Raw genomic sequence first — 20,075 nt, forward strand, 5'->3', positions numbered from 1 at the left:
AAAAAAAAAAATGAAATCTATGGCTTTTCGAAAGCATTTTTGAAAATATTCTATAGTAACAGAGACTTATTATATAATATCTTTTTCTACTTTAGGCAAAAGGCCTGAAATTTTGGGGGAGGAGGCCCAGCCAATTAAATTGACCCCAGTATGCAGCTGGTACTTAATTTATCGACCCTGAAAGGATGAAAGGCAAAGTCAACCTCAGCGGAATTTGAACTCAGAACGTAAAGACAGACGAAATACCACTAAGCATTTCACCCTGCATGCTAACGTTTCTGCCAGCTTGATATAATTGTATTTACATTTGAAGCAAAATTAAAATTAACCCTTTTGTTACACCGCCTTTGTTTCAATTAAATTTTATAACAAGGAATTTAGTAAAATTACAGTCATTATCAAACTGCTGTTTGGAATATCACTTTGATTTTAATTTCATCACCTTTAAGCAGGAAATGTATATCACAGAACCAAGGACAGTCTCGACTGGGTTAATATCAAATGGTTAAATGTTAATATTTAGATCAAAACTAAACATTTATAAATAAAACAATGTCCAACCTCGAACGATTATCTCGATATTCATCATAATATTGATTTCCCATTGGTCCTTGTTGTGGTGGCTGTTGCTGCTGCTGTGCTGGTGGTTGTTGTTGTAAACGCTGGTTAATGTTTGGTGGGCCATTCCATTTATTAGAATTATCAAAGAACTCCCTGCAATAAAGTAAATGAAATATCCCTAATTTCAAAAAGTGAATTAAATTAGAAAATAAACTTAAAATTCATTAAAAAAAGACTGGGAAATAAATCAGACAGAAAAAACCTTCTTGAGCAAACCAACTTCAACTATTTGTTACAATATTCTATTGAAATACATTGCTTTGTTTCCATTAATTTTGAAAATAACAACGAAATTAGTAAAATAAGTGTCATTATTAAGCTGGTTTCTGGAACTTGAATTGATGGAAGATTTTAATTTAGATCACTTCATAACAAGAAATTTGTATTCTGGAACCAGGGGTTGTCTCAGGCAGGTTTGATCAAAAGGGTTAAATCAAAATATTGCAACATGTTATTGCATTAGTGATAACGTGCTTTCAATAAATAAACAACTGCACTCATTTTTACAGAGTAAATTTGTATTCCCGGTATATTTTGGTTACAATATTCTACTGTTTAAAACAAGTTACCTAACCTTTACATCTAGTAATATAACAATCATGAATTTAAATATTTTTTTTCAAATGCATTAAATAAAAAAGGGGAAAAAATGTAATAAACTTAATATAGAGTGGACTTTGAACAAAGTGTTGCAATTTTTGATAGTGTAAATAAGCCAGTCAGCAGAAGTGAAAGGAAACGAAAGCTTCAAATATCTCTCTTCCTAAATTTTATGAAAGAATTAGGTTTAATCAGTCATGTTTATGGCTCAAAATCATCGACTGTTTCTTTATTCCAATACAAGTGTTGGAAGAATGGGGGAACTAACCACTATGTAAAATGAAATAACAAAACAACAAAAAGATAAAATAAAATTCAAGCATTATCATAGATATTTAGGAAGTAATGTAAATAATTTTAAGCCAATTTAATATATTCCATATAAGTTACAGCTGTTTTTAGTTAGAAATACAGTAATGAAATAATGGTTGTGTGCCGTTAAACCTCTCTCCATCTATCATAGCAACAGAGATAATTCTACTTCAATTTGTTCCAGTGATAGTTGTACCTTGTATGGACATCTACATCATTTTTATCAAATCCTTCTATAGACAAACATAGAGTGATACTCATGGAAATAGAGCTTTTATGGTCACCTGAAACTCCATTCTATTCACTTAACCTTCTTACTGGACAACTCTTATAGTTCAATTCCTCTTTCTAGAATGCAAGACTCACTATAGTATCATTAGAATCTACAATGAAGTCTGACTGCTATAAGTTAACAGAGCTAACTTATACTAGAAGTTAGTACTGAGAATAAACTAATGATAAAAGTACTTTTTCAGTTGACATGTAGAAATGAATTGGCCAAACTGAGGCAGAATTTAGATGTTAGACTGATTGTGAGAAACTTATTTCTGGTTGCATATTAGTGTAGCAATGTTGTTCATTAAGAGAAACAATGAAGAGAGTGTTTTGGTGTAAGGAATATTTACTTTGGCTGAGTCTTGCAGTTTCTGTTGAGCAACACTGACAGTAATTTCTACACCAATCATTTGAAGGTCACTAGAAACCCAAGGAAATCATGAGCTGAGATTCAAAAGCTTTGTTTTTCACTAAAATTTGAAGGGAGGAGCAACAGTTTGTGTTATGTTGTAAAGAAAGGAAATATGAGGTGGTATCAAGAAGTACCTGGACTAGTTATGCTTAATAAAAAATAACTTATTTACCTAAGTTTTAACATCATCTTCTTTGAAATAGTCCCTGTAGCAGACTTCCCAAGTTTAATGAAAAAATTTCAAGTTGGCACTTTGTGTCAACTTTCTGTCCATGACAAAATCACGGACTACAGCATACATGTGATCACAAAAATACAAATTTCACAATTTGCAAAGTAAATACAGCAGTGCCACTTGGTGCACTGCTTCATGAAGGTCACTGCTAGCTCTCACTGTGCACACAACCATGTGCTGCCATCTGTTGGGGCACTACAGAACTAGTCCAGGAACTTTTTGATACCACCTCCTATCAAATGTTTCAGACAGAGATCTTCATCCAACAATAAGAGAAGATATTCTACAAAATAAGTAAAGTAGGATAGGGTCAAGGGTAGAAAGAGAAAAGAACTCGACCAGCTACAAACCTGAAATAGAATCTATAGATTTAATTTAGAAGACAAAGAAAACAGTAAAAGGAATCCAAAATCTTAGTGGCCATATCATGCCTGACTGACAAAATAAGCTCTATCATTATTTCATTGTTTCAAGATATCTAATTGTACAAAATTATATAATAATAATGTAATAAATACACACACTATTGTATTATATATAATGGATGGGAAGACATAGATGGTGTTAGTTTAACATACAAATCTATTAATACTATATCTCTGGCTAAACATTGACAGTTTGAACACGACACACACAAAGAAAGACATATGAGAATGAAAAGAACTTCAAAAGATAAATATAAAAAAAATACAAAACAAATTACCTGTTCTCCATTTCAGCTCCATTCTTGCCTGAAGGTCCAGCTCTGTTGAATGGTTCACGAAGAGGAGATCGATCCCGATTTGGCATGCCTGGATTTCCCCAAGGCTCTTTATCTCGCATATTAAACCTTTAAAAATATTAAAAATTAAAGAAATTAAAACATATAACAGTAAAAAGCAAATAAAGAAAGAAGGCAATTTAGAAATTCCTCAAATTACTTGTATCAGATATGGTTACCAACCAATAGGCAGCCCTATAAGAGAAGAAATAGCCAAGTATGGGTGTGTGGTTAAGGGTTTGCTACCATGGCAGAGTACCTTGATCAAATGCTTTCTATCAGAGAGAGAGAGAGAGAGGGGGGATTAACACACACCTTTGTGATTTTTGTTCTACACTGTGTTACACATACTCTCTTGTCCTTGCATTCAAAAATGTAGTAGTGATTGGTTTATTGGAAATCTATACACCAAACTCAAGTGTTCTTCAATTGTGAAAAAAAGTGCTCACTGAACAAATTCCTTTGTGATATTTGTTCCACACTAGAAGCTGGTTCATTGGAAACCTACAGTCAACATAATCATTCACCAACTGTGACATAAATTAAAAGCAGGATCAGAAAATAACTAAATTTTATCTATATAACATTCATAATTGGTATTACTTTAAAACCAAAATCAAAGCAGAATTAAAATCAGAAACCTACCTTTCATTTCTACCACTTGAATCAGAAGATTGACTTTCAACAGCCAGATTTACATCTGAGAAATTAAACAATAAAATACATTAACTCATAAAACCCATTACAGTGTTAATTTAAATAAACTACAATCAAGTTTTCTTAACATATGTTGGTTTGGTTAGCGATCCTGTTAGAAATCTTACAATTAGAGCTAGCAGTTGTGTTAATTTCTGATTTAGTTTATTGTTGAATGTAGTGGGTAGGACAACCAACATTGTCAACTGCCGCTATGGTAAAGAAAACCATTAAAAAAGGATCTTGAGCAAATGGATCAAATTATTATGGTGGTAGAATGCAAGAAGTTTTTCATTAAAACCAAGCAAGGAGACAGCCACTTGAGATGAATGGGTAACAAATGCTGTTCAAGCTATACCTGAGCATTACAACTAAGATCTTGTGTGCTAGTATTTTAAAATAAAATCAATGGAAGAAAAAAGAAAACACCTAAATGTAAATTAGCTATCATAAAAAAAAATCTTTCTTGTTATTTTATCACTTAGTAACATCCAGTATAAATTGGACAGATTTTGCAATATAGTATATTTGCATATGTCATCTTATCGAAAAATTATCAAAAATAAATGTTTTTTCTGGATTTAGCTTCCAATTATTTCTTCCTATAATGGATTAGATTACAAATGGTATTTAATAATGGAGATAATTACGATGAATTACACTTATGAAATATTATCCAAATTTGACTGTTTACCAATTTGTAAGTGATATGAAACCATTCCGAGTAGAGCCAAACTCTGTTCAGTTGAGTAACACTGATGCGAGTATGGTCATATAATAAGGATTTTACTTTCTTTGAGATTTTCAAATATCTATTAGTGACTTGTATTGAGTAAGTTTGTAGAAATGACAGGAACAGTAAACAAAAAAATGAAATAAAATGATAAATTATTTTGAAAATGCTGACATAGTTTTTAAGAGAAAGATCAGTGACATGGTTTCTGACTGCTTAGCCTAACAGTAGTGTTTTGTAAAGAAATAGATAGAAACATTCATTCTTACTTATTATCTGTCCTTTTATCATACAGAACATCTCCGCAGATATTGCTGCCTTTGCATCCTCTTCTTTCTCAAACTGAATGAAGGCACAATTATGATAACTTTCAATTGCTGCAAATAAAAGATCAAATTTGTATTGAAAATCATATTATGCAAACAAAAACATCATTTCAAGGCTGTTCAAATTTAAACCTTGTTAAAATACATGTCTATCTGAAATGTAGTTTCCAGATGCCATCAACTAATGCTGGTATCAAGAAACAGAACTCTAGCAGTAATGTCATGGTATTTTGTAGAACTACCAATTTTATCAAAAAATGATTAGATTTATAAATATTATCCTAGATATTTCTCCGAACATTGTTTTAAAGTGTTGTTTGCTTTAAGGGACAACTACTGCACACTATTGACCAGTTGTGTGAGTGAATGAAATTAAAGGGTTAAATTTGGTCAATTTTTTAATATCTGTTATTTAACACCAGGTTAGCTATGATTGTGCATAATTATGATCAAAGGCATTCTAGCTGTGACCATCCTGTCTTTTTCTCATGTGCAAGGCACTCAGGATCACATTATTCAATCTGCCCTTTTCTCAGATGAAGGGGTGTGATTCAAGAGAGGTAAGGTTGTTATTTCTTGCAGATCAAATGACTATGTAAAGCACACTTGTAAAGAGCTACTGAAACTATGTGTTCATAAATGAATCAGCACAAAATTGATAGGACTATTACTATTAGTTGTCAACAGTAAAACTGTTCACTACTGAGTGTGCTTTCTTTCTACTGGCCAGTTTGAGTGTTCCGGTTGACTACAACTACAACCCTTGGTAAGATTTCTAGTTAGGTTTTAGAGTGACTGATAAAACTCATCCTTCTCTTGATCTATTGCAATCTACTCTAACCTCATCTGTTATTTATTTATCATCACCACCTTGGGTGCTTTTAGCAGAGTTCACTCAGTTGTAAGCATTCTGATCTGATTTTAGGCTTAGTAACCCATACTTTCTTCTTCCCTTTCCTCCTAGCAATCCTAAGATGCCTTGCAAAGGTCATGGCTGATGGTCTTTCTCCTCTGAGTAAGCCAAAAGAGAAAAGGAGGAAAATATGTGTTATTACTAGTGATAAGGCATCTTTTTTTCCCCACAACTTTTTTATGCATTACCTTATCTTTTCCATTATCTTTCCTGTTACATATTTCAGTCACTGGACTCTGGTTATGCTGGGCACCACCTTGAATGTGAACAAAGTGACCCCAGTACTTATTTCTTAAGCCTGGTACTTATCCTATCAGACTCTTTTGTTGAACCACTGAATTATGGCAATGTAAACAAACCAACACTGGTTGACAAGCAGTGTGGGACACACACACAAGACAATCTTCCAAACAGTTTGTCTACCAAATTCACTCATAAGGCACTGGTTAACTCAGGATTATAACAGAAGGTGCCACACAGTGAGAAAGAATCCAAAACCGAGCTTCTTAAAACCAGTCATGGTTATGCCTAGAGATAGTTTTCTAAATTTGGATGACTCTCCAATGAAAGGCAAGTGTTAAATTTCTTATAATTTTTCTTGTTACACTCTTCCTCTACCCAAATGACATTCAGAGTAATATCATGTCAGCAAAACATGTCCCTACAACAGGTTTTTATCTGGCTTTTGAACAAAGACATCAGAAGTAAAAAAAACAAAGTGAATGAAAATATTGAAGAAAATACTTTTGGGAAAAAAATGATATTTCCAGCAAATTTGAAGACACAATAACAAACAAAGCATACATGTAAATCTCTTCCATGTCAAATAAAGAAAATAGCAAGTAAGCTAATAGTTTCAAATTTGCTTACAACTACAAGTAAATTTTTAAGCTGGTGCAGACACTAAATACTTGGCAATGTTTTGTAACACAAGCTAAGTATCTCTACTTGACTTTTTAATTTAAAAAAAAAAAGTTTTCCTCATACCTTGAGGGAAGAATTACAGTTAGCTGTAGCTGACATGTGAGAAGAAATATCACATCCATAGAGCAAAGGTACAGCTAAGGCACAGGGTGTGCTAGTTTTTAAAATTTCCACAGCTTTTTAATGCATTACCTTATCTTTTCTTTTGGCTTTCTTGTTACACATTTGAGTCACTGGACTGTAACTATGTTGGGCAACTGCCTTGAACACGAACAAATTGACTGCAGTACTTATTTCTTAAGCCTGGTACTTATATTGTCAGATTCTTTTGCCCAACTGCTTATATAAGTGGGGGGAATATTTGAGATAGGAGAGGTGGCTTTATGGTGTTGAGAGGCTGCAGTATGACTGAGAGACAAGTGCAGGTGTCTTGCTATAGTAAAGATACATGGCTACCCAGAATTTTGTAAAGGTGGGTAGGAGTACTTGGGGTGATAGTGATGGGGTGACAAAATACAAGAAGGTGAGCATGAGAGGATACAATCGACTGGGGAAGGAAGAAGAGAATATATATATGTGAGTGTGCATATACACACACATGCATACCACTTATGTATCGCTACATCTCCCTCCCCACTGTTCATAAAATTTGCACATCAACTTCCTACCTTCTGATCTATCTTCACTCACATATATCATCAACATTTAACATCCAGTCTCCATGCTGGTATGGATTGGATGGTCTGACACGGAGCAGGCTAGTAGGGAGCTGTCCAGACTCTGTTGTGGCACGGTTTCTATTGGCTGGATGCCATTCCTAAAGCCAACCACTTAACGGTGTGCTAGGTGCTTTTTAAGTGGCACTGACAATCTTGTATGTGTGAAAGACAATTTTACTTAGCTTGATATGTCTTACCAAGTACAGCAAATCGCCACGTCTCCCGATCCTTTGTCATTTCCTCACACACACACAAACAAACACAAGGTGCATGCATGTCTGTGTGGTTAAGAAATTTACTTTGCACCCATGTTTCAGGTGTCTTCTACTATTGTCCTAGGCCAACAAATGCTTTGTGAGTGAATTTAGTAGACAGAAACTGAGTGGAAACCTGTCATACAAGCGTTTATATGTGTTTGCTTGAGCGTCTTAGTGCATGTTTCCCAACTGCTTGACAACTGGTGTAGGTTTATGTCCCCATAACTTAGCAGTTTGGCAAGAGTACAGCAGAATAAGTACCAAACTTAAAATAAGTGTTGGGGTCAATTTCTTCATCTAACCCTTCAAGGAATGGCTCCAATGACTGAAACAAGGGTAAAAAAGAATGGACGAACACACACACACACACGGATGTATATGTATGTTCCATTTTATTTTAAAGCTATGATTTTGCCCATTTTCTCATGTTAGCATAGGTTAGACAAATATATTTTATAGCTGGATGCCCTTCCTGTTCTTAACCGTTACCTGTTTTCCACTCTTGCTTCACACAATTTTGAAGGTGTGAAGACTGGGTAATTTGTTGACAAGAGAAGTAGCAATAACATCACTCATAGCCAGCAACTTTTATGAAGCATACATGCAAACAAACAAACATCCATGCACATGCACACATGCATAAACAAACATACTGGGTTTCTTTCTGGTTGTCTACCATATTCACTTATGGCTTTGGTTGGCTTGACTACAGTAAAAGATACTTATCCAAGATGCTATGCCTGCACAGAGATATCAAGTTAATAGACAGATACTGAAAGAGTTATAGTGTAACTTACCAGGAAGAGAATCAACCTAGATGAGATACTGTATGGTTGTGTGTTGGAAAAGAAGTATCACTTTCTTAGCAGTGAGACAACTTGATACATAAATTATATGATGATGTTTGATGGATGCCACCAGTCTGATCTGATCTGGACCAGTCACACCTATCAAATATCATCATCAAACATCAATCAAATATTAAACCCTAACCCTATACCTAACCATTCCAAATCAGACCGGCATATGTATACAAGTATGTGTATGTGTGTCCTCTCCGTCTGTGTCTGTCTCTCTATATATGTATATAGCCTATCATAGTGATGTCAATATCTATTTCAGTGTAGTATTTACTTCATTAAGGCATGAGTTTAGCTTCAAACAACTTCTATGCATGCATGCATATATATATATATATATATACTAGCTGAAGGTGACCCGCTCTACGCGCGGGTAAGAGTGTGGTTGTTACTTTCTGTTGCTTCCTTTCAGCACGTAAAAAGCACCATCCGAACGTGGCCGATTGCAGCGCCGCCTTGACTAGCTTCTGTACCGGTGGCACGTAAAAAGCACCAACCGATCGTTTGCGCTGCGAGTTCCCCTGGCACCTGTGCCGGCGGCACGAAAAAAGCACCCACTACACTCACAGAGTGGTTGGCGTTAGGAAGGTCATCCACCTGTAGAAACACTGCCAGATCAGACTGGAGCCTGGTGCAGCCTCCTGGCTTCCCAGACCCCGGTCAAACTGTCCAACCCGTGCTAGCACGGAAAACGGACATTAAACGATGATGATGATGATTCTCCCTCTTTGTTTCTCTCTCACTTTCCCCACTCTCTTACTCTTCCTTTCTCTCGGACTCTCCCTCGCTTTCTCTTACTCTCTATCTTTATCTATCTCTCTCCCATTTATAAACAACAAAAGATCTTGAGTAAGTTGAGAAATAAAATATTTAGAAAGATCAATCATAAATATCAGGCAGTGGCAATGGAAAGGTCTGCTTCAAGGCAGACAGCAAAACGCTAACATTTAAAAGGGACAGACAAACTTGCGAGCTGAATAAAAATAATAAAATATTGGAAACCAAAGTTTGAAGGGATAGAATCTGAGGATAGTAGAGTCACCATGGCTGGCATTTCTTAATGACGGACAGCAACGTATTGACAGTTTAACGACTGGCGTAAAATTTTGAACTTGATGTAAAAGAAAATTCGTAAACACCAAGTTTTGAAGTGATTCTTTCTCACGACAGTAGACTCACCATGGCAAGCATTCAAAACTTCTTCATCATGGACGGCAACACATTGACGATTAAAAGGCTGGTGCAAATTTTTTAGCTTGATGTAACAGAGAATTCCTAAACACTCGCTCCTTTAAATTTTAATCCCCTTCCAGCCCCATTTAGACCCTTTTTCACATTTTGGTTAATATAACTCGATTTCATTCGGGTCTACTGGGGCCACATTTTATAAGATGAGGAATTTTGTCCTAGAGGTCATGCCTTTCATTTGAGGAAAAAAATAGTTGTCATGCAAACTTGCCAGCACTTTTAACATAGGTGTGCATATTTTCAGCTGAACCAACTGACCACATAATGCACACATTATATATACAAATTATATATATATATCATCATCATCGTTTAACGTCCGTTTTCCGCGCTAGCACGGGTTGGACGGTTCAACCGGGGTCTGGGAAGCCAAGCACTGCACCAGGCTCCAGTCTGATCTGGCAGAGTTTCTACAGCTGGATGCCCTTCCTAACGCCAACCACTCCGCGAGTGTAGTGGGTGCTTTTTACGTGCCACCTGCACAGGTGCCAGGGGGGTCCGGCATCGGCCACGATCAGTTGGAGCTTTTAACGTGCCACCAGCACGGAAGCCAGCCAGGGCGGCACTGGCAACGGCCACGTTCGGATGGTGCTTTTTATGTGCCACCGGCACAGAAGCCAGTCAAGGCAGCGCTGGCATCGGCCACGTTCGGATGGTGCTTTTTATGTGCCACCGGCACAGAAGCCAGTCAGGCAGCGCTGGCAACAGCCACGTTCAGAGATGGTTGCTTTTTGTGCTAACCGGCACAGAAGCCAGTCGATGTGGCGCTGGCAACGGCCACGTTCGGATGGTGCTTTTTTTGTGCCACCGGCACAGGTATCACAACTACTATTTCCATTGATATTTATTTTGATGTTCATGTACTTGACTCAATAGGTCTCCTCAAGCACAGCGGGACGTACTGGAATCCAGGGTACTTTGAATGGGCAGGGGCTATGCGGAACTGGTGCAGGAAGCAGCCCGGGTCTTTGCAGTCACAGCGTTAATTAATCTCCTATTGCTTTGGTTAACTAAAGTTATGAACAAAAATACATTCGTAAATTAAAATACTCAAAACGGAATATGTTTCTATTTTTACTTCTTAATCAAAGGAAGAGGAATCGGTGAAAAGACGTCGGTTTGTTTGCTAAACAAATAGTGCGAGCAGTTGTACCAACACTCTACGAAAAAATTGAACGGTAAATACATTCTTTTACTTGTTTCAGTCATTTGACTGCGGCCATGCTGGAGCACCGCCTTTATCGAGCAACTCGACCCGGGACTTATTCTTTTGTAAGCCCAGTACTTATTCTATCGGTCTCTTTTGCCGAACCGCTAAGTAACGGGGACATAAACACACCAGCATCAGTTGTCAAGCAATGCTAGGAGGACAAACACACACATGCATATATATATATATATACATATATATGACGGGCTTCTTTCAGTTTCCGTCTACCAAATCCACTCACAAGGCTTTGGTCGGCCCGAAGCTATAGTAGAAGACATTTGCCCAAGGTGCCACGCAGTGGGACTGAACCTGGAACCATGTGGTTAGTAAACAAGCTACTTACCACACAGCCACTCCTGCACATTATTTAATTTAGTAATATAAAGTGGTGGAGGCACATGGCCTAGTGGTTAGAGCAGCGGACTCGCTGTTGAGGGATCGCGTGTTTGAATCTCAGACCGGGCGATGGTGTGTGTTTATGAGTGAAACACCTAAGCTCCACACGGCTCTGGCAGAAGGTAATGGCGAACTTCTGCTGACTCTTTCGTCACAACTTTCTCTCACTCTTTCCTCCCGCATCTTGCAGCTCACCTGCGACAGACCGGCGTCCCATCCAGGTGGGGAACCTATATGTCAAGGAAACTGGAAAACCGGCCCTTATGAGCCAGGCATGGCTTGAGAAGGAACAAACAATATAAAGTGATGTAGCTATCCATAGTGCCAGTCTTAGACACATAAGAGGTCCTAAGGGTATGTAATATACTCTTAGTAGAATAAAAATAAAATAGGGGCTGTGTGGTAAGAAGCATGCTTCCCAACCACATGGTTCCGGGTTCAGTCCCACTGCGTGGCACCCTGGGCAAGTGTCTTCCACTACAGCCTCGGGCTGACCGAAGCCGTGAGAGTGGATTTTGTTCAGGAATTTGGACCTGGAGATCTCCATTTCCAGCGACTTCGAGGGCCACCTCCCAGTGGCATCGAGCGTCAACGAAGAGCCCTCGACTACAAGATGACCAAAGTTTTTTTTTTTTACAAGGTCTGGGGTCTCCCGCCCCTAAGCCCTAGACCATCACCTAATCACCCTTACCTGTCTTGTTGCTTAACAACAACAACCCATACCAGCACAATGCCAAACCATGTTTACAATCTACTTTCGGTTCCCGGTTAAAACAGTTTCACATGACTTACATTGTCTGCATCTTTGAGAACCTTACATCGTCCCACTTCTCCATCCCTCTAAACCTAGAACCTTGAGCTTCATCGAAAGAAATCACTATAAACGAAAAACATGTGTTTTGTATTTCAGATCGTCTTGCATGGAAATAGATGAGGAAGAGAGATCTCGAAGAAATTCCAGAATCTCACACTGAGAGACTTGAAAGCATTACAAAATATTCAGAGAGATTCGAGAGGAATTATAACAGAACCCGAGGAAGTTCCAAGTGACATCGTGAGAAGAGCATCGTTAGAATTCGAAGAATTCGAGAGAATCTACAGAGGTTCCAGGAGGGGAACAGCATTTAATCTAGAAAAAATAGCGGACATTCATGGCGATTTCAAGAGCTGTTCAGGCGTTTTAGTAAATAGTGTAGAGACAAATAGTAGACTGAAATACCGGACATCTAAGCCTAAAATGTATGATAATGACACGACTGTTCATTATGATAAATTAAGCCAGTTAGTTGATAAATATGATGCCAAAACCAAACATCCTGACACTCGTCTTCAAGAAGTGCCAAAAGCTAAATCGCTTAGTGAAAGTCATGTACCTGTTCGACTGGGTTCAGCCAAGCATACAGTTGTACCCCCAATACATACTTCTACGATTTGATGTAATATATATATATATATATATATATAACAATTTAGGAATGGCCTAGACAGGCCATTCGTCCACTAGAAAGAGCAGCCATAACTCCAACCGCCAAGTAGTGTAATTCGGAAATAAGGTGAAAATTTAAAAACATTTACCCTAATTCATCTTTTATACGATGCATCGTTTCAGTGTCTTTAATGATAGACCAGCTTAATTAAATTAAATTAAGCTAGTCTACCATAGGTCACACTTCATCAGTAAAAGAAACCTGGGAGAGACGGATATATACGAGGCGACTGTATCAATGCCTCGGGAATATCTGTCTTAAAATTTTCAAGACCAACGCATTCGCGCCAAACTTATCGGCAGCAAATATAAACTGCCGATTCAATCTCAGAATTAGTCAGAAAATTATCAATTAATCAATTTAGGGTAGCAAAAAATTCAGTAAAAATTTATCGCTACCAGCGGCCTAATGGAAAAGAGAAAATAGTCAAAGACTAAATATGTATAATATAACAATTTAGGAATGGCCTAGACAGGCCATTCGTCCACTAGAAAGAGCAGCCATAACTCCAACCGCCAAGTAGTGTAATTCGGAAATAAGGTGAAAATTTAAAAACATTTACCCTAATTCATCTTTTATACGATGCATCGTTTCAGTGTCTTTAATGATAGACCAGCTTAAATTGATTAATTGATAATTTTCTGACTAATTCTGAGATTGAATCGGCAGTTTATATTTGCTGCCGATAAGTTTGGCGCGAATGCGTTGGTCTTGAAAATTTTAAGACAGACATTCCCGAGGCATTGATACAGTCGCCTCGTATATATCCGTCTCTCCCAGGTTTCTTTTACTGATGAAGTGTGACCTATGGTAGACTAGCTTAATTTAATTTAATTAAGCTGGTCTATCATTAAAGACACTGAAACGATGCATCGTATAAAAGATGAATTAGGGTAAATGTTTTTAAATTTTCACCTTATTTCCGAATTACACTACTTGGCGGTTGGAGTTATGGCTGCTCTTTCTAGTGGACGAATGGCCTGTCTAGGCCATTCCTAAATTGTTATATTTATACATATTTAGTCTTTGACTATTTTCTCTTTTCCATTAGGCCGCTGGTAGCGATAAATTTTTACTGAATTTTTGCTACCCTAAATTGATTAATATATATATATATATTATATATATATATATATATATGTATTATATATAATATATATATATATATATATATATATGTATAAATTAAATTAGAGATAAAACCACTAACAGGCAAATCAAACAGTGAAAAACCAAAAACAAAAACATAAAAATAAAAATATAATATAGAAAATATATAACATATAAAATTGAAAAATTTAAAATAAACATTATTAAATTATATTTATAATTTGTTTAAAAATATATATAACTATCAAAAAGTATTAACAAGTTTGATATACATATTTATATATAGAACACACACACATATATAAATGAACGCAATAAATATCTGATTCATAATATTTGTTCTCATGAATGTGTGTTAGTGGTGGCGATGATAATTGTCTCTTTGAATGCAGACAGCGAGATAAAGAACGCAGTGTTATAAAAGGAAGGTGAAGGGGAGTTAGAGGGGAAGGGAGGAAATAGCGTGAGTGAGTTGAGGGAGACAGATACGTAAAAGAATCGGAGTGGACTTGTCAAAGTGGGTTTTTGGCCCTAGCAACGACACCTTTTAAGATAGGGATTTCTAAGGTAGCCCACGGGCATCGTCACCTCATTTTACATGTCCCTGTAAATTTTGGAGTGAATCCGACAGGATGTAGTGGCCTTGAAAGCGATCCAAGCGGTGAAAACGCATTTCAGTTTTATATATAGAGATATATATAAGTCTGTATTTGTGTCTATGTATCAGTCTAAATGTAACCAATGCTTGAACATGCATACATATGGGCATTTACATTCAGAGAGGGTGGTTGATATCTTTTCTTATCAATTAATACTACCATGGCTAGGGTAACTGTGATGGTACGTGGCTTAGTGGTTAGAGTACTTGGCTCACAATCATAAGGTCATGAGTTTTGTTCCCGGTGACTCTTTATTTCATGTTGCTCCAGTTCACTCAGCTAGCAAAAATGAGTAGTACCTGTGTTTCAAAGGGCCAGCCATGTCACATTCTGTGGAGTGTTCAGCCACTTGCATGTTAATTTCACGAGCAGGCTGTTCCTTTGATGAAAATGTTTGATGGGAACCGGTTCAGACCAGTTGCATCCATCAAACATCATCATCTCTAAACCAGATCAAACTGGTCCAAACCAGATCAGACCGGTCTGATCCAGTTTGATGATGATGTTTGATGGATGTGACCTTTCTGATCTGTTTTGACCAGTCTGGAATGTTCTGATCTAATTTTAACTGATCTGGACTGTTCTGATCCAGTTTGGACCAGTTAGGGTTAGGGTTTGATGAAGATGTTTGAAGATATCGTGAGGTTTGATGGATGAAGATGTTGGATGAAGTTATTTGATGAAAATGTTTGGTGAAAATGTTTGGATGTAACTGGTCAGATCCAATTTCGACCGGTCTAGAACTACTTACTAGTACTAACCAATAGAAGGACTCTAACAAGGTCTCACACTTGCTAAGTGAAGCTAGGAGAATGGCTTGTGAGGGCCATGTAAGTCATGTATAAAGGTGCTGTAAGCAAGGTGAGAGTTAGTAATGGAGATAGCAATGAATTTAGTATAAAGGTAAGTTCCATTGTGCAGAATTCTCAGTTCCTTTTCATTTACTACAGTCTATTAGGCTAAAACAGAAGTATTTAAGATGGTTATCCATGAGAACTTATATATATCCAAGTGACCTAATAATATAAGAATTCAAATAAATTCTTATATATGAATCTGTAATAGAATTAGAGAAGATATTCCGTACATGGTAGCAAAACCTAGAATCAAGAGGCCTCAAAGTAAATTTTAGCAAAGACAAAAGTCTTAGTAAGTTGGAAGGAAGACAAGGCCCTGGTACTGTTAGAGAAATGGCTGTGCTTGATAAGCAGAAAGGAAGTAGAAATTCCATTCAATGTACCCAGTGACACTCAGGAGGTGTGGAATCAGAAGGAGGCAAATGAGGAAGGTAGACTTCATAATGCAACGGATACTCAGAAACAGTGACCATTAAGGGCACATAAGATAAAGTCTTTAAAATGTTTTGATGGTACAAGAAGTGTCTGGTACTTAGATGACCTTAGTGGAGGTGAATGCATCAAACGTATAGTAACCCGTATAAGATAGGATTGGAAGATCAGGGAACCATTACTCTTAGAGTGAAGGGAAGAGTCTGTGTGTGAAGTGCAATGCTGTATGATAATGAGACATGGCCATTGAATGCAAAGGATTTGTGAAATGAGGTCAGCATACTTTACTGGATATGTAGTGTTAGGGTGCATAAACAATGGATAGATAGACTAAGAGGCAAGCTGTGTACAAGAATAATTAAGTGCAGTATGCAAAAGAGAGGACTGTACTGGTATGGGCATGTGATGTGTATGAAGAATAACAGCTGTATAAAGAAGTGCAGCCACTGAAAGTGAATGGCATCTGAGAAAATTATGAAAACTGATCTTAGAATGATTAACCTTACAGAGGAGATGACAGTGGCTGCAGTGATTGGTGACATGCAGTGCTGGAGAAAACCTGCCTAGCTATGCTTGCATAGTGAAATGTCAGTTGCCAATACACCCACTTAAAATGGAAATGACATTAGGTAACATGCACCAGCATAAGACAAGATCTTTGAAAAGAACAGCAAAAGTCTTAGGGGTGCATCAGTTGATCTGGATTCAAAAGACATGAGACTATCTATCTCAGCACACAAATCTACCTTAAGAAACATCCAAAAATGGCTACCACACACACAGCCTTGCATGCAGCTCAAGTTCTATTCATAAATATTTGATCTTTTACTATGGAGCAATGGGAATAAAATAATCTATCTCAGACACACGCACATATTACGGAGATGTACTTGCATAGCAAGTGACCTGATCTGATATTGTGTGCTGAAACAAAAACAATTGCAGCATGGGAGGTGTTTATAAGCCATTTAAAAACACAAAAACCATTAGATTCACTGCAACATTTAAATCTAATATGCCAAACATGTTTGAATGAGGATGTTTGACAGTGTTCAAAGAAATATTATCCCTACTCAAAAGTTCTCAACAGGTTTGCAAAATAGTGTCACTGTTTGAAGAAAGCGGTTCACTCACTGCAGACCCTCGGAGTGCAAGTTACCCAATAAATAATTCAATAGTAGGTTCACTAACCACTGGTAAAAAGATGTACCAGAGTTTTTCAGCGCTATGGCCCTACTAGAAGTTGTAATTATCAATTGAATAAATTTAGAAGAAACTGCTATGATAGTTGTCTTGTGTAGACTCAGGAGCTAACCCTGACAGCTTCCAAGTGATTTTCCTAAAGGCATTTAAAGAAACCCCAGACAAACTATTTTAGTTGCTTTCCTAAAGTTTAGAGGGAAGCGCCAAAATCTAACAGAATCTGAAGGTGGGCATATATGTTCTATAAGAAGCAGAGCTTGATACAAAAAATTATTGATTTGTACCTCTGACTTCACATATTAGTAAGATCATAAAATAAATTGTCAGGGAAAACTTGATTATGTTCTTAAAGGAAAATAGTTTGTTGAATGATACTCAACATGGTTTCTACACAGGCAGAAGCTTCTCAACCAACCAAATGTAGAAGCAGTGCAGCTGGACTTAGCAAAGGCTTTTAACAAAACTGATCATGTGGACAATACACCACAAATTTTGTGATTTAGCCAATGGTGTTCTCTTTGCATTGTCAATAGTTAGGATATTACAAAATATGGTTTTAAGGCTGATAATGTCTTTAATAGCCCTAGAAGACTTACCCTCAGTTGTCAACATAGCCAGTCTCACAAGCTTTGCTGATGATACAAAGATATTAAGATCTTATAAATGAGACCTTGATGCTGTATACAGATGGGTTATAAAAAAATGAAACTTGATGTAGGCAATTTCTAAGTACTTCATTATCAGACTTCCATTACAGAATACAGATATACAGGCTGGAAGGAACTAAAAAACTAGACATTGTAGGGGACCTGCATACTGTAATGATTAATAAAGCATCATTCTGAGTGCATGTTATGAAAATAGGAAAAAACATGCAGATGGATTCTGAAAACATTCACATCAAAAACACAAAAGATTATTCTTGTTCTCTAGATGACATTTGCCCTTAGTCACCTTGATGACTGCTCCCAACTAAAGTTGCCATATACTGCCAAGCTCAGAAGTGAACAAGACAAAAATATTGATTCCTTACACCAAATGAATTAGGAGTGGTTCAAAGCTTTAAAGATGTATCCTTCAAAATGAAAAAAAGAAAGATATGAAATAATCTATGCCAACAAAACAAGAGATATGCATGAAGTGGATATTAGCACTTTCAAAAATGAGTTCAACATGCTGCTGTGATTAACCTTTGCATCACAACAGCAGACAGCTGCATCAAATTCTTGCACTCATTGAATACTTAGCACAAGGCTTCAGTGACCATCATGAAGGTGTCCCAGCAGGAGCATAACTATATACCCAAGCATCTCCAGTGTTAGTTACACAAGAAACAAGATAGTGAATATTCTGTTGTTAAAGAGAAAGACTTTGATAGAGTTCCTTGCTTGCTGCCCTGGTGGGCACTGAGGGAGAAAGAGATGATGAATGGCTTGTGAGAGCCATACAAACCATGTGCAGGGATGCTGTAGGCAAAGTGAGGGTTAACAATGAGTATAGAGATGAATTTAGTCCCCATGTCATAACAGAAAAATCTAAGATGGCTGCTCATGAGAATCACAATATATAATGATCTCAACCTTGTTTTGTTTGGATTGAGTGCTTTCATCTATGGATTTCATTTTTTTTTTACAGTCACTCCAATAACCAGATTTGATATTAACAGCAAAGAGCCCAATCCATATTTTTTTCTTCAGCCATATCTAATGATTGTTGAACTTGCCTCTCTGTATTTGAAACGAAAACATTTAATACACCTGGACTCAATGCTCTGTCATATTTATTAGTCATGCAGGTCATAACAAATAAGTTTAAGACCTTGTTTTTGTAACTGAATCATCAGTAGGTTTAGAGTAGAAATTTTGGGCAAGGAAGGAAAATCTGGAATTGAAGAGCTTCAAAGTTAACTTAGTAAAGACTAAAATATTAGTAAGAAGAAAAATAGAGGGAAATGGCCTTGCTTGTTAAGTAGAAAAAGATAAGATAAAAATGTACCTAATGTAAACTATGGACACACAAGAGGTGGAGTGGAATCAGGGTCTGGTGAACAGAGAAAGCAGATTTTGTATGTGGTAGATGCACAAGAATAATGAACATTAAGAGTGTAATGAAAGTATAAGCTCTCAAATGTCCAGCACAATCACCGGGGGAAGCAGGTAGCTTGATATTTTGGTAACCAAATTAATAATAGTGGAAGATATAATAGGTAGAATAAGAACAGACTGGAGTAAGTTCAGGGAGCTACTAATCATACTCCTTTCTCTCTACTTCCAAATCATGATGCTTGAGTGTGTAGGGGTTGGAGGAGAAATTGCATCATATCTGTTGATATCCAATAACCCCGACCATTGCTCACTACCTTCACAATCGATTTCCTCCCTTAAGCCACCCTCCCACTGACATCTGTTTGTCAATCTTTTTATTGCTATTCTTACAATCCATCAACTGTGCTCCCCCTTACGAGCTAACATTACTATCCTCCCCACTTTCTAAAATGATGAATTGGGTGACCAAGTCAGCAACAGAGGTGGATGTTCTGAGAGCATAGAGTAGGAGTAAGAATAGGCTGGATAAAGTTCAGGGAGCTTCTACCTTTGCTGGTAACAAAGGGCCTCTGCCTCAAAGTGAAAGGCAAATTGTATAATATCTATGTGCAAACAGTCATGCTACACGGTAGTGAAAACATGGGCTATGACCGCAGAGGACATGTGGAGGTTTGAAAGAAATGAAGCTAGTATGCTTCACTGGATGTAAAATGTCAGTGTGCATGTATGACAGTGTAAGCATCTTGACAGAAAAATTGGACATAAGAGGCATCAGATGTTTGTG

The 20,075-nt window shown here is 37.1% G+C and overlaps 1 protein-coding gene across 7 annotated transcripts in view; it reads right to left on the reverse strand.

Annotated features, from left to right (window-relative positions):
* The window catches only part of LOC115216451 (nuclear receptor coactivator 5), a 101,238-nt gene that overhangs the window by 23,572 nt on the left and 57,591 nt on the right, over positions 1 to 20,075 (reverse strand). For all 7 annotated transcript variants that reach the window (XR_003882080.2, XM_029785824.2, XM_036504517.1 and 4 more), the window contains exons 3-6: positions 4,915 to 5,022; positions 3,862 to 3,916; positions 3,160 to 3,285; positions 562 to 714 (exon numbers count right to left, since the gene is read on the reverse strand). Coding sequence is in view for 6 of the 7 variants with exons in the window: in XM_029785824.2 (XP_029641684.1) it covers positions 562 to 714; positions 3,160 to 3,285; positions 3,862 to 3,916; positions 4,915 to 5,022 (442 nt within the window). In the remaining variant the exon portion in view is untranslated. The remainder of the gene's footprint in view (positions 1 to 561; positions 715 to 3,159; positions 3,286 to 3,861; positions 3,917 to 4,914; positions 5,023 to 20,075) is intronic.

Source organism: Octopus sinensis, linkage group LG1, assembly GCF_006345805.1.
Source record: "Octopus sinensis linkage group LG1, ASM634580v1, whole genome shotgun sequence".
NCBI lineage: Eukaryota > Metazoa > Mollusca > Cephalopoda > Octopoda > Octopodidae > Octopus > Octopus sinensis.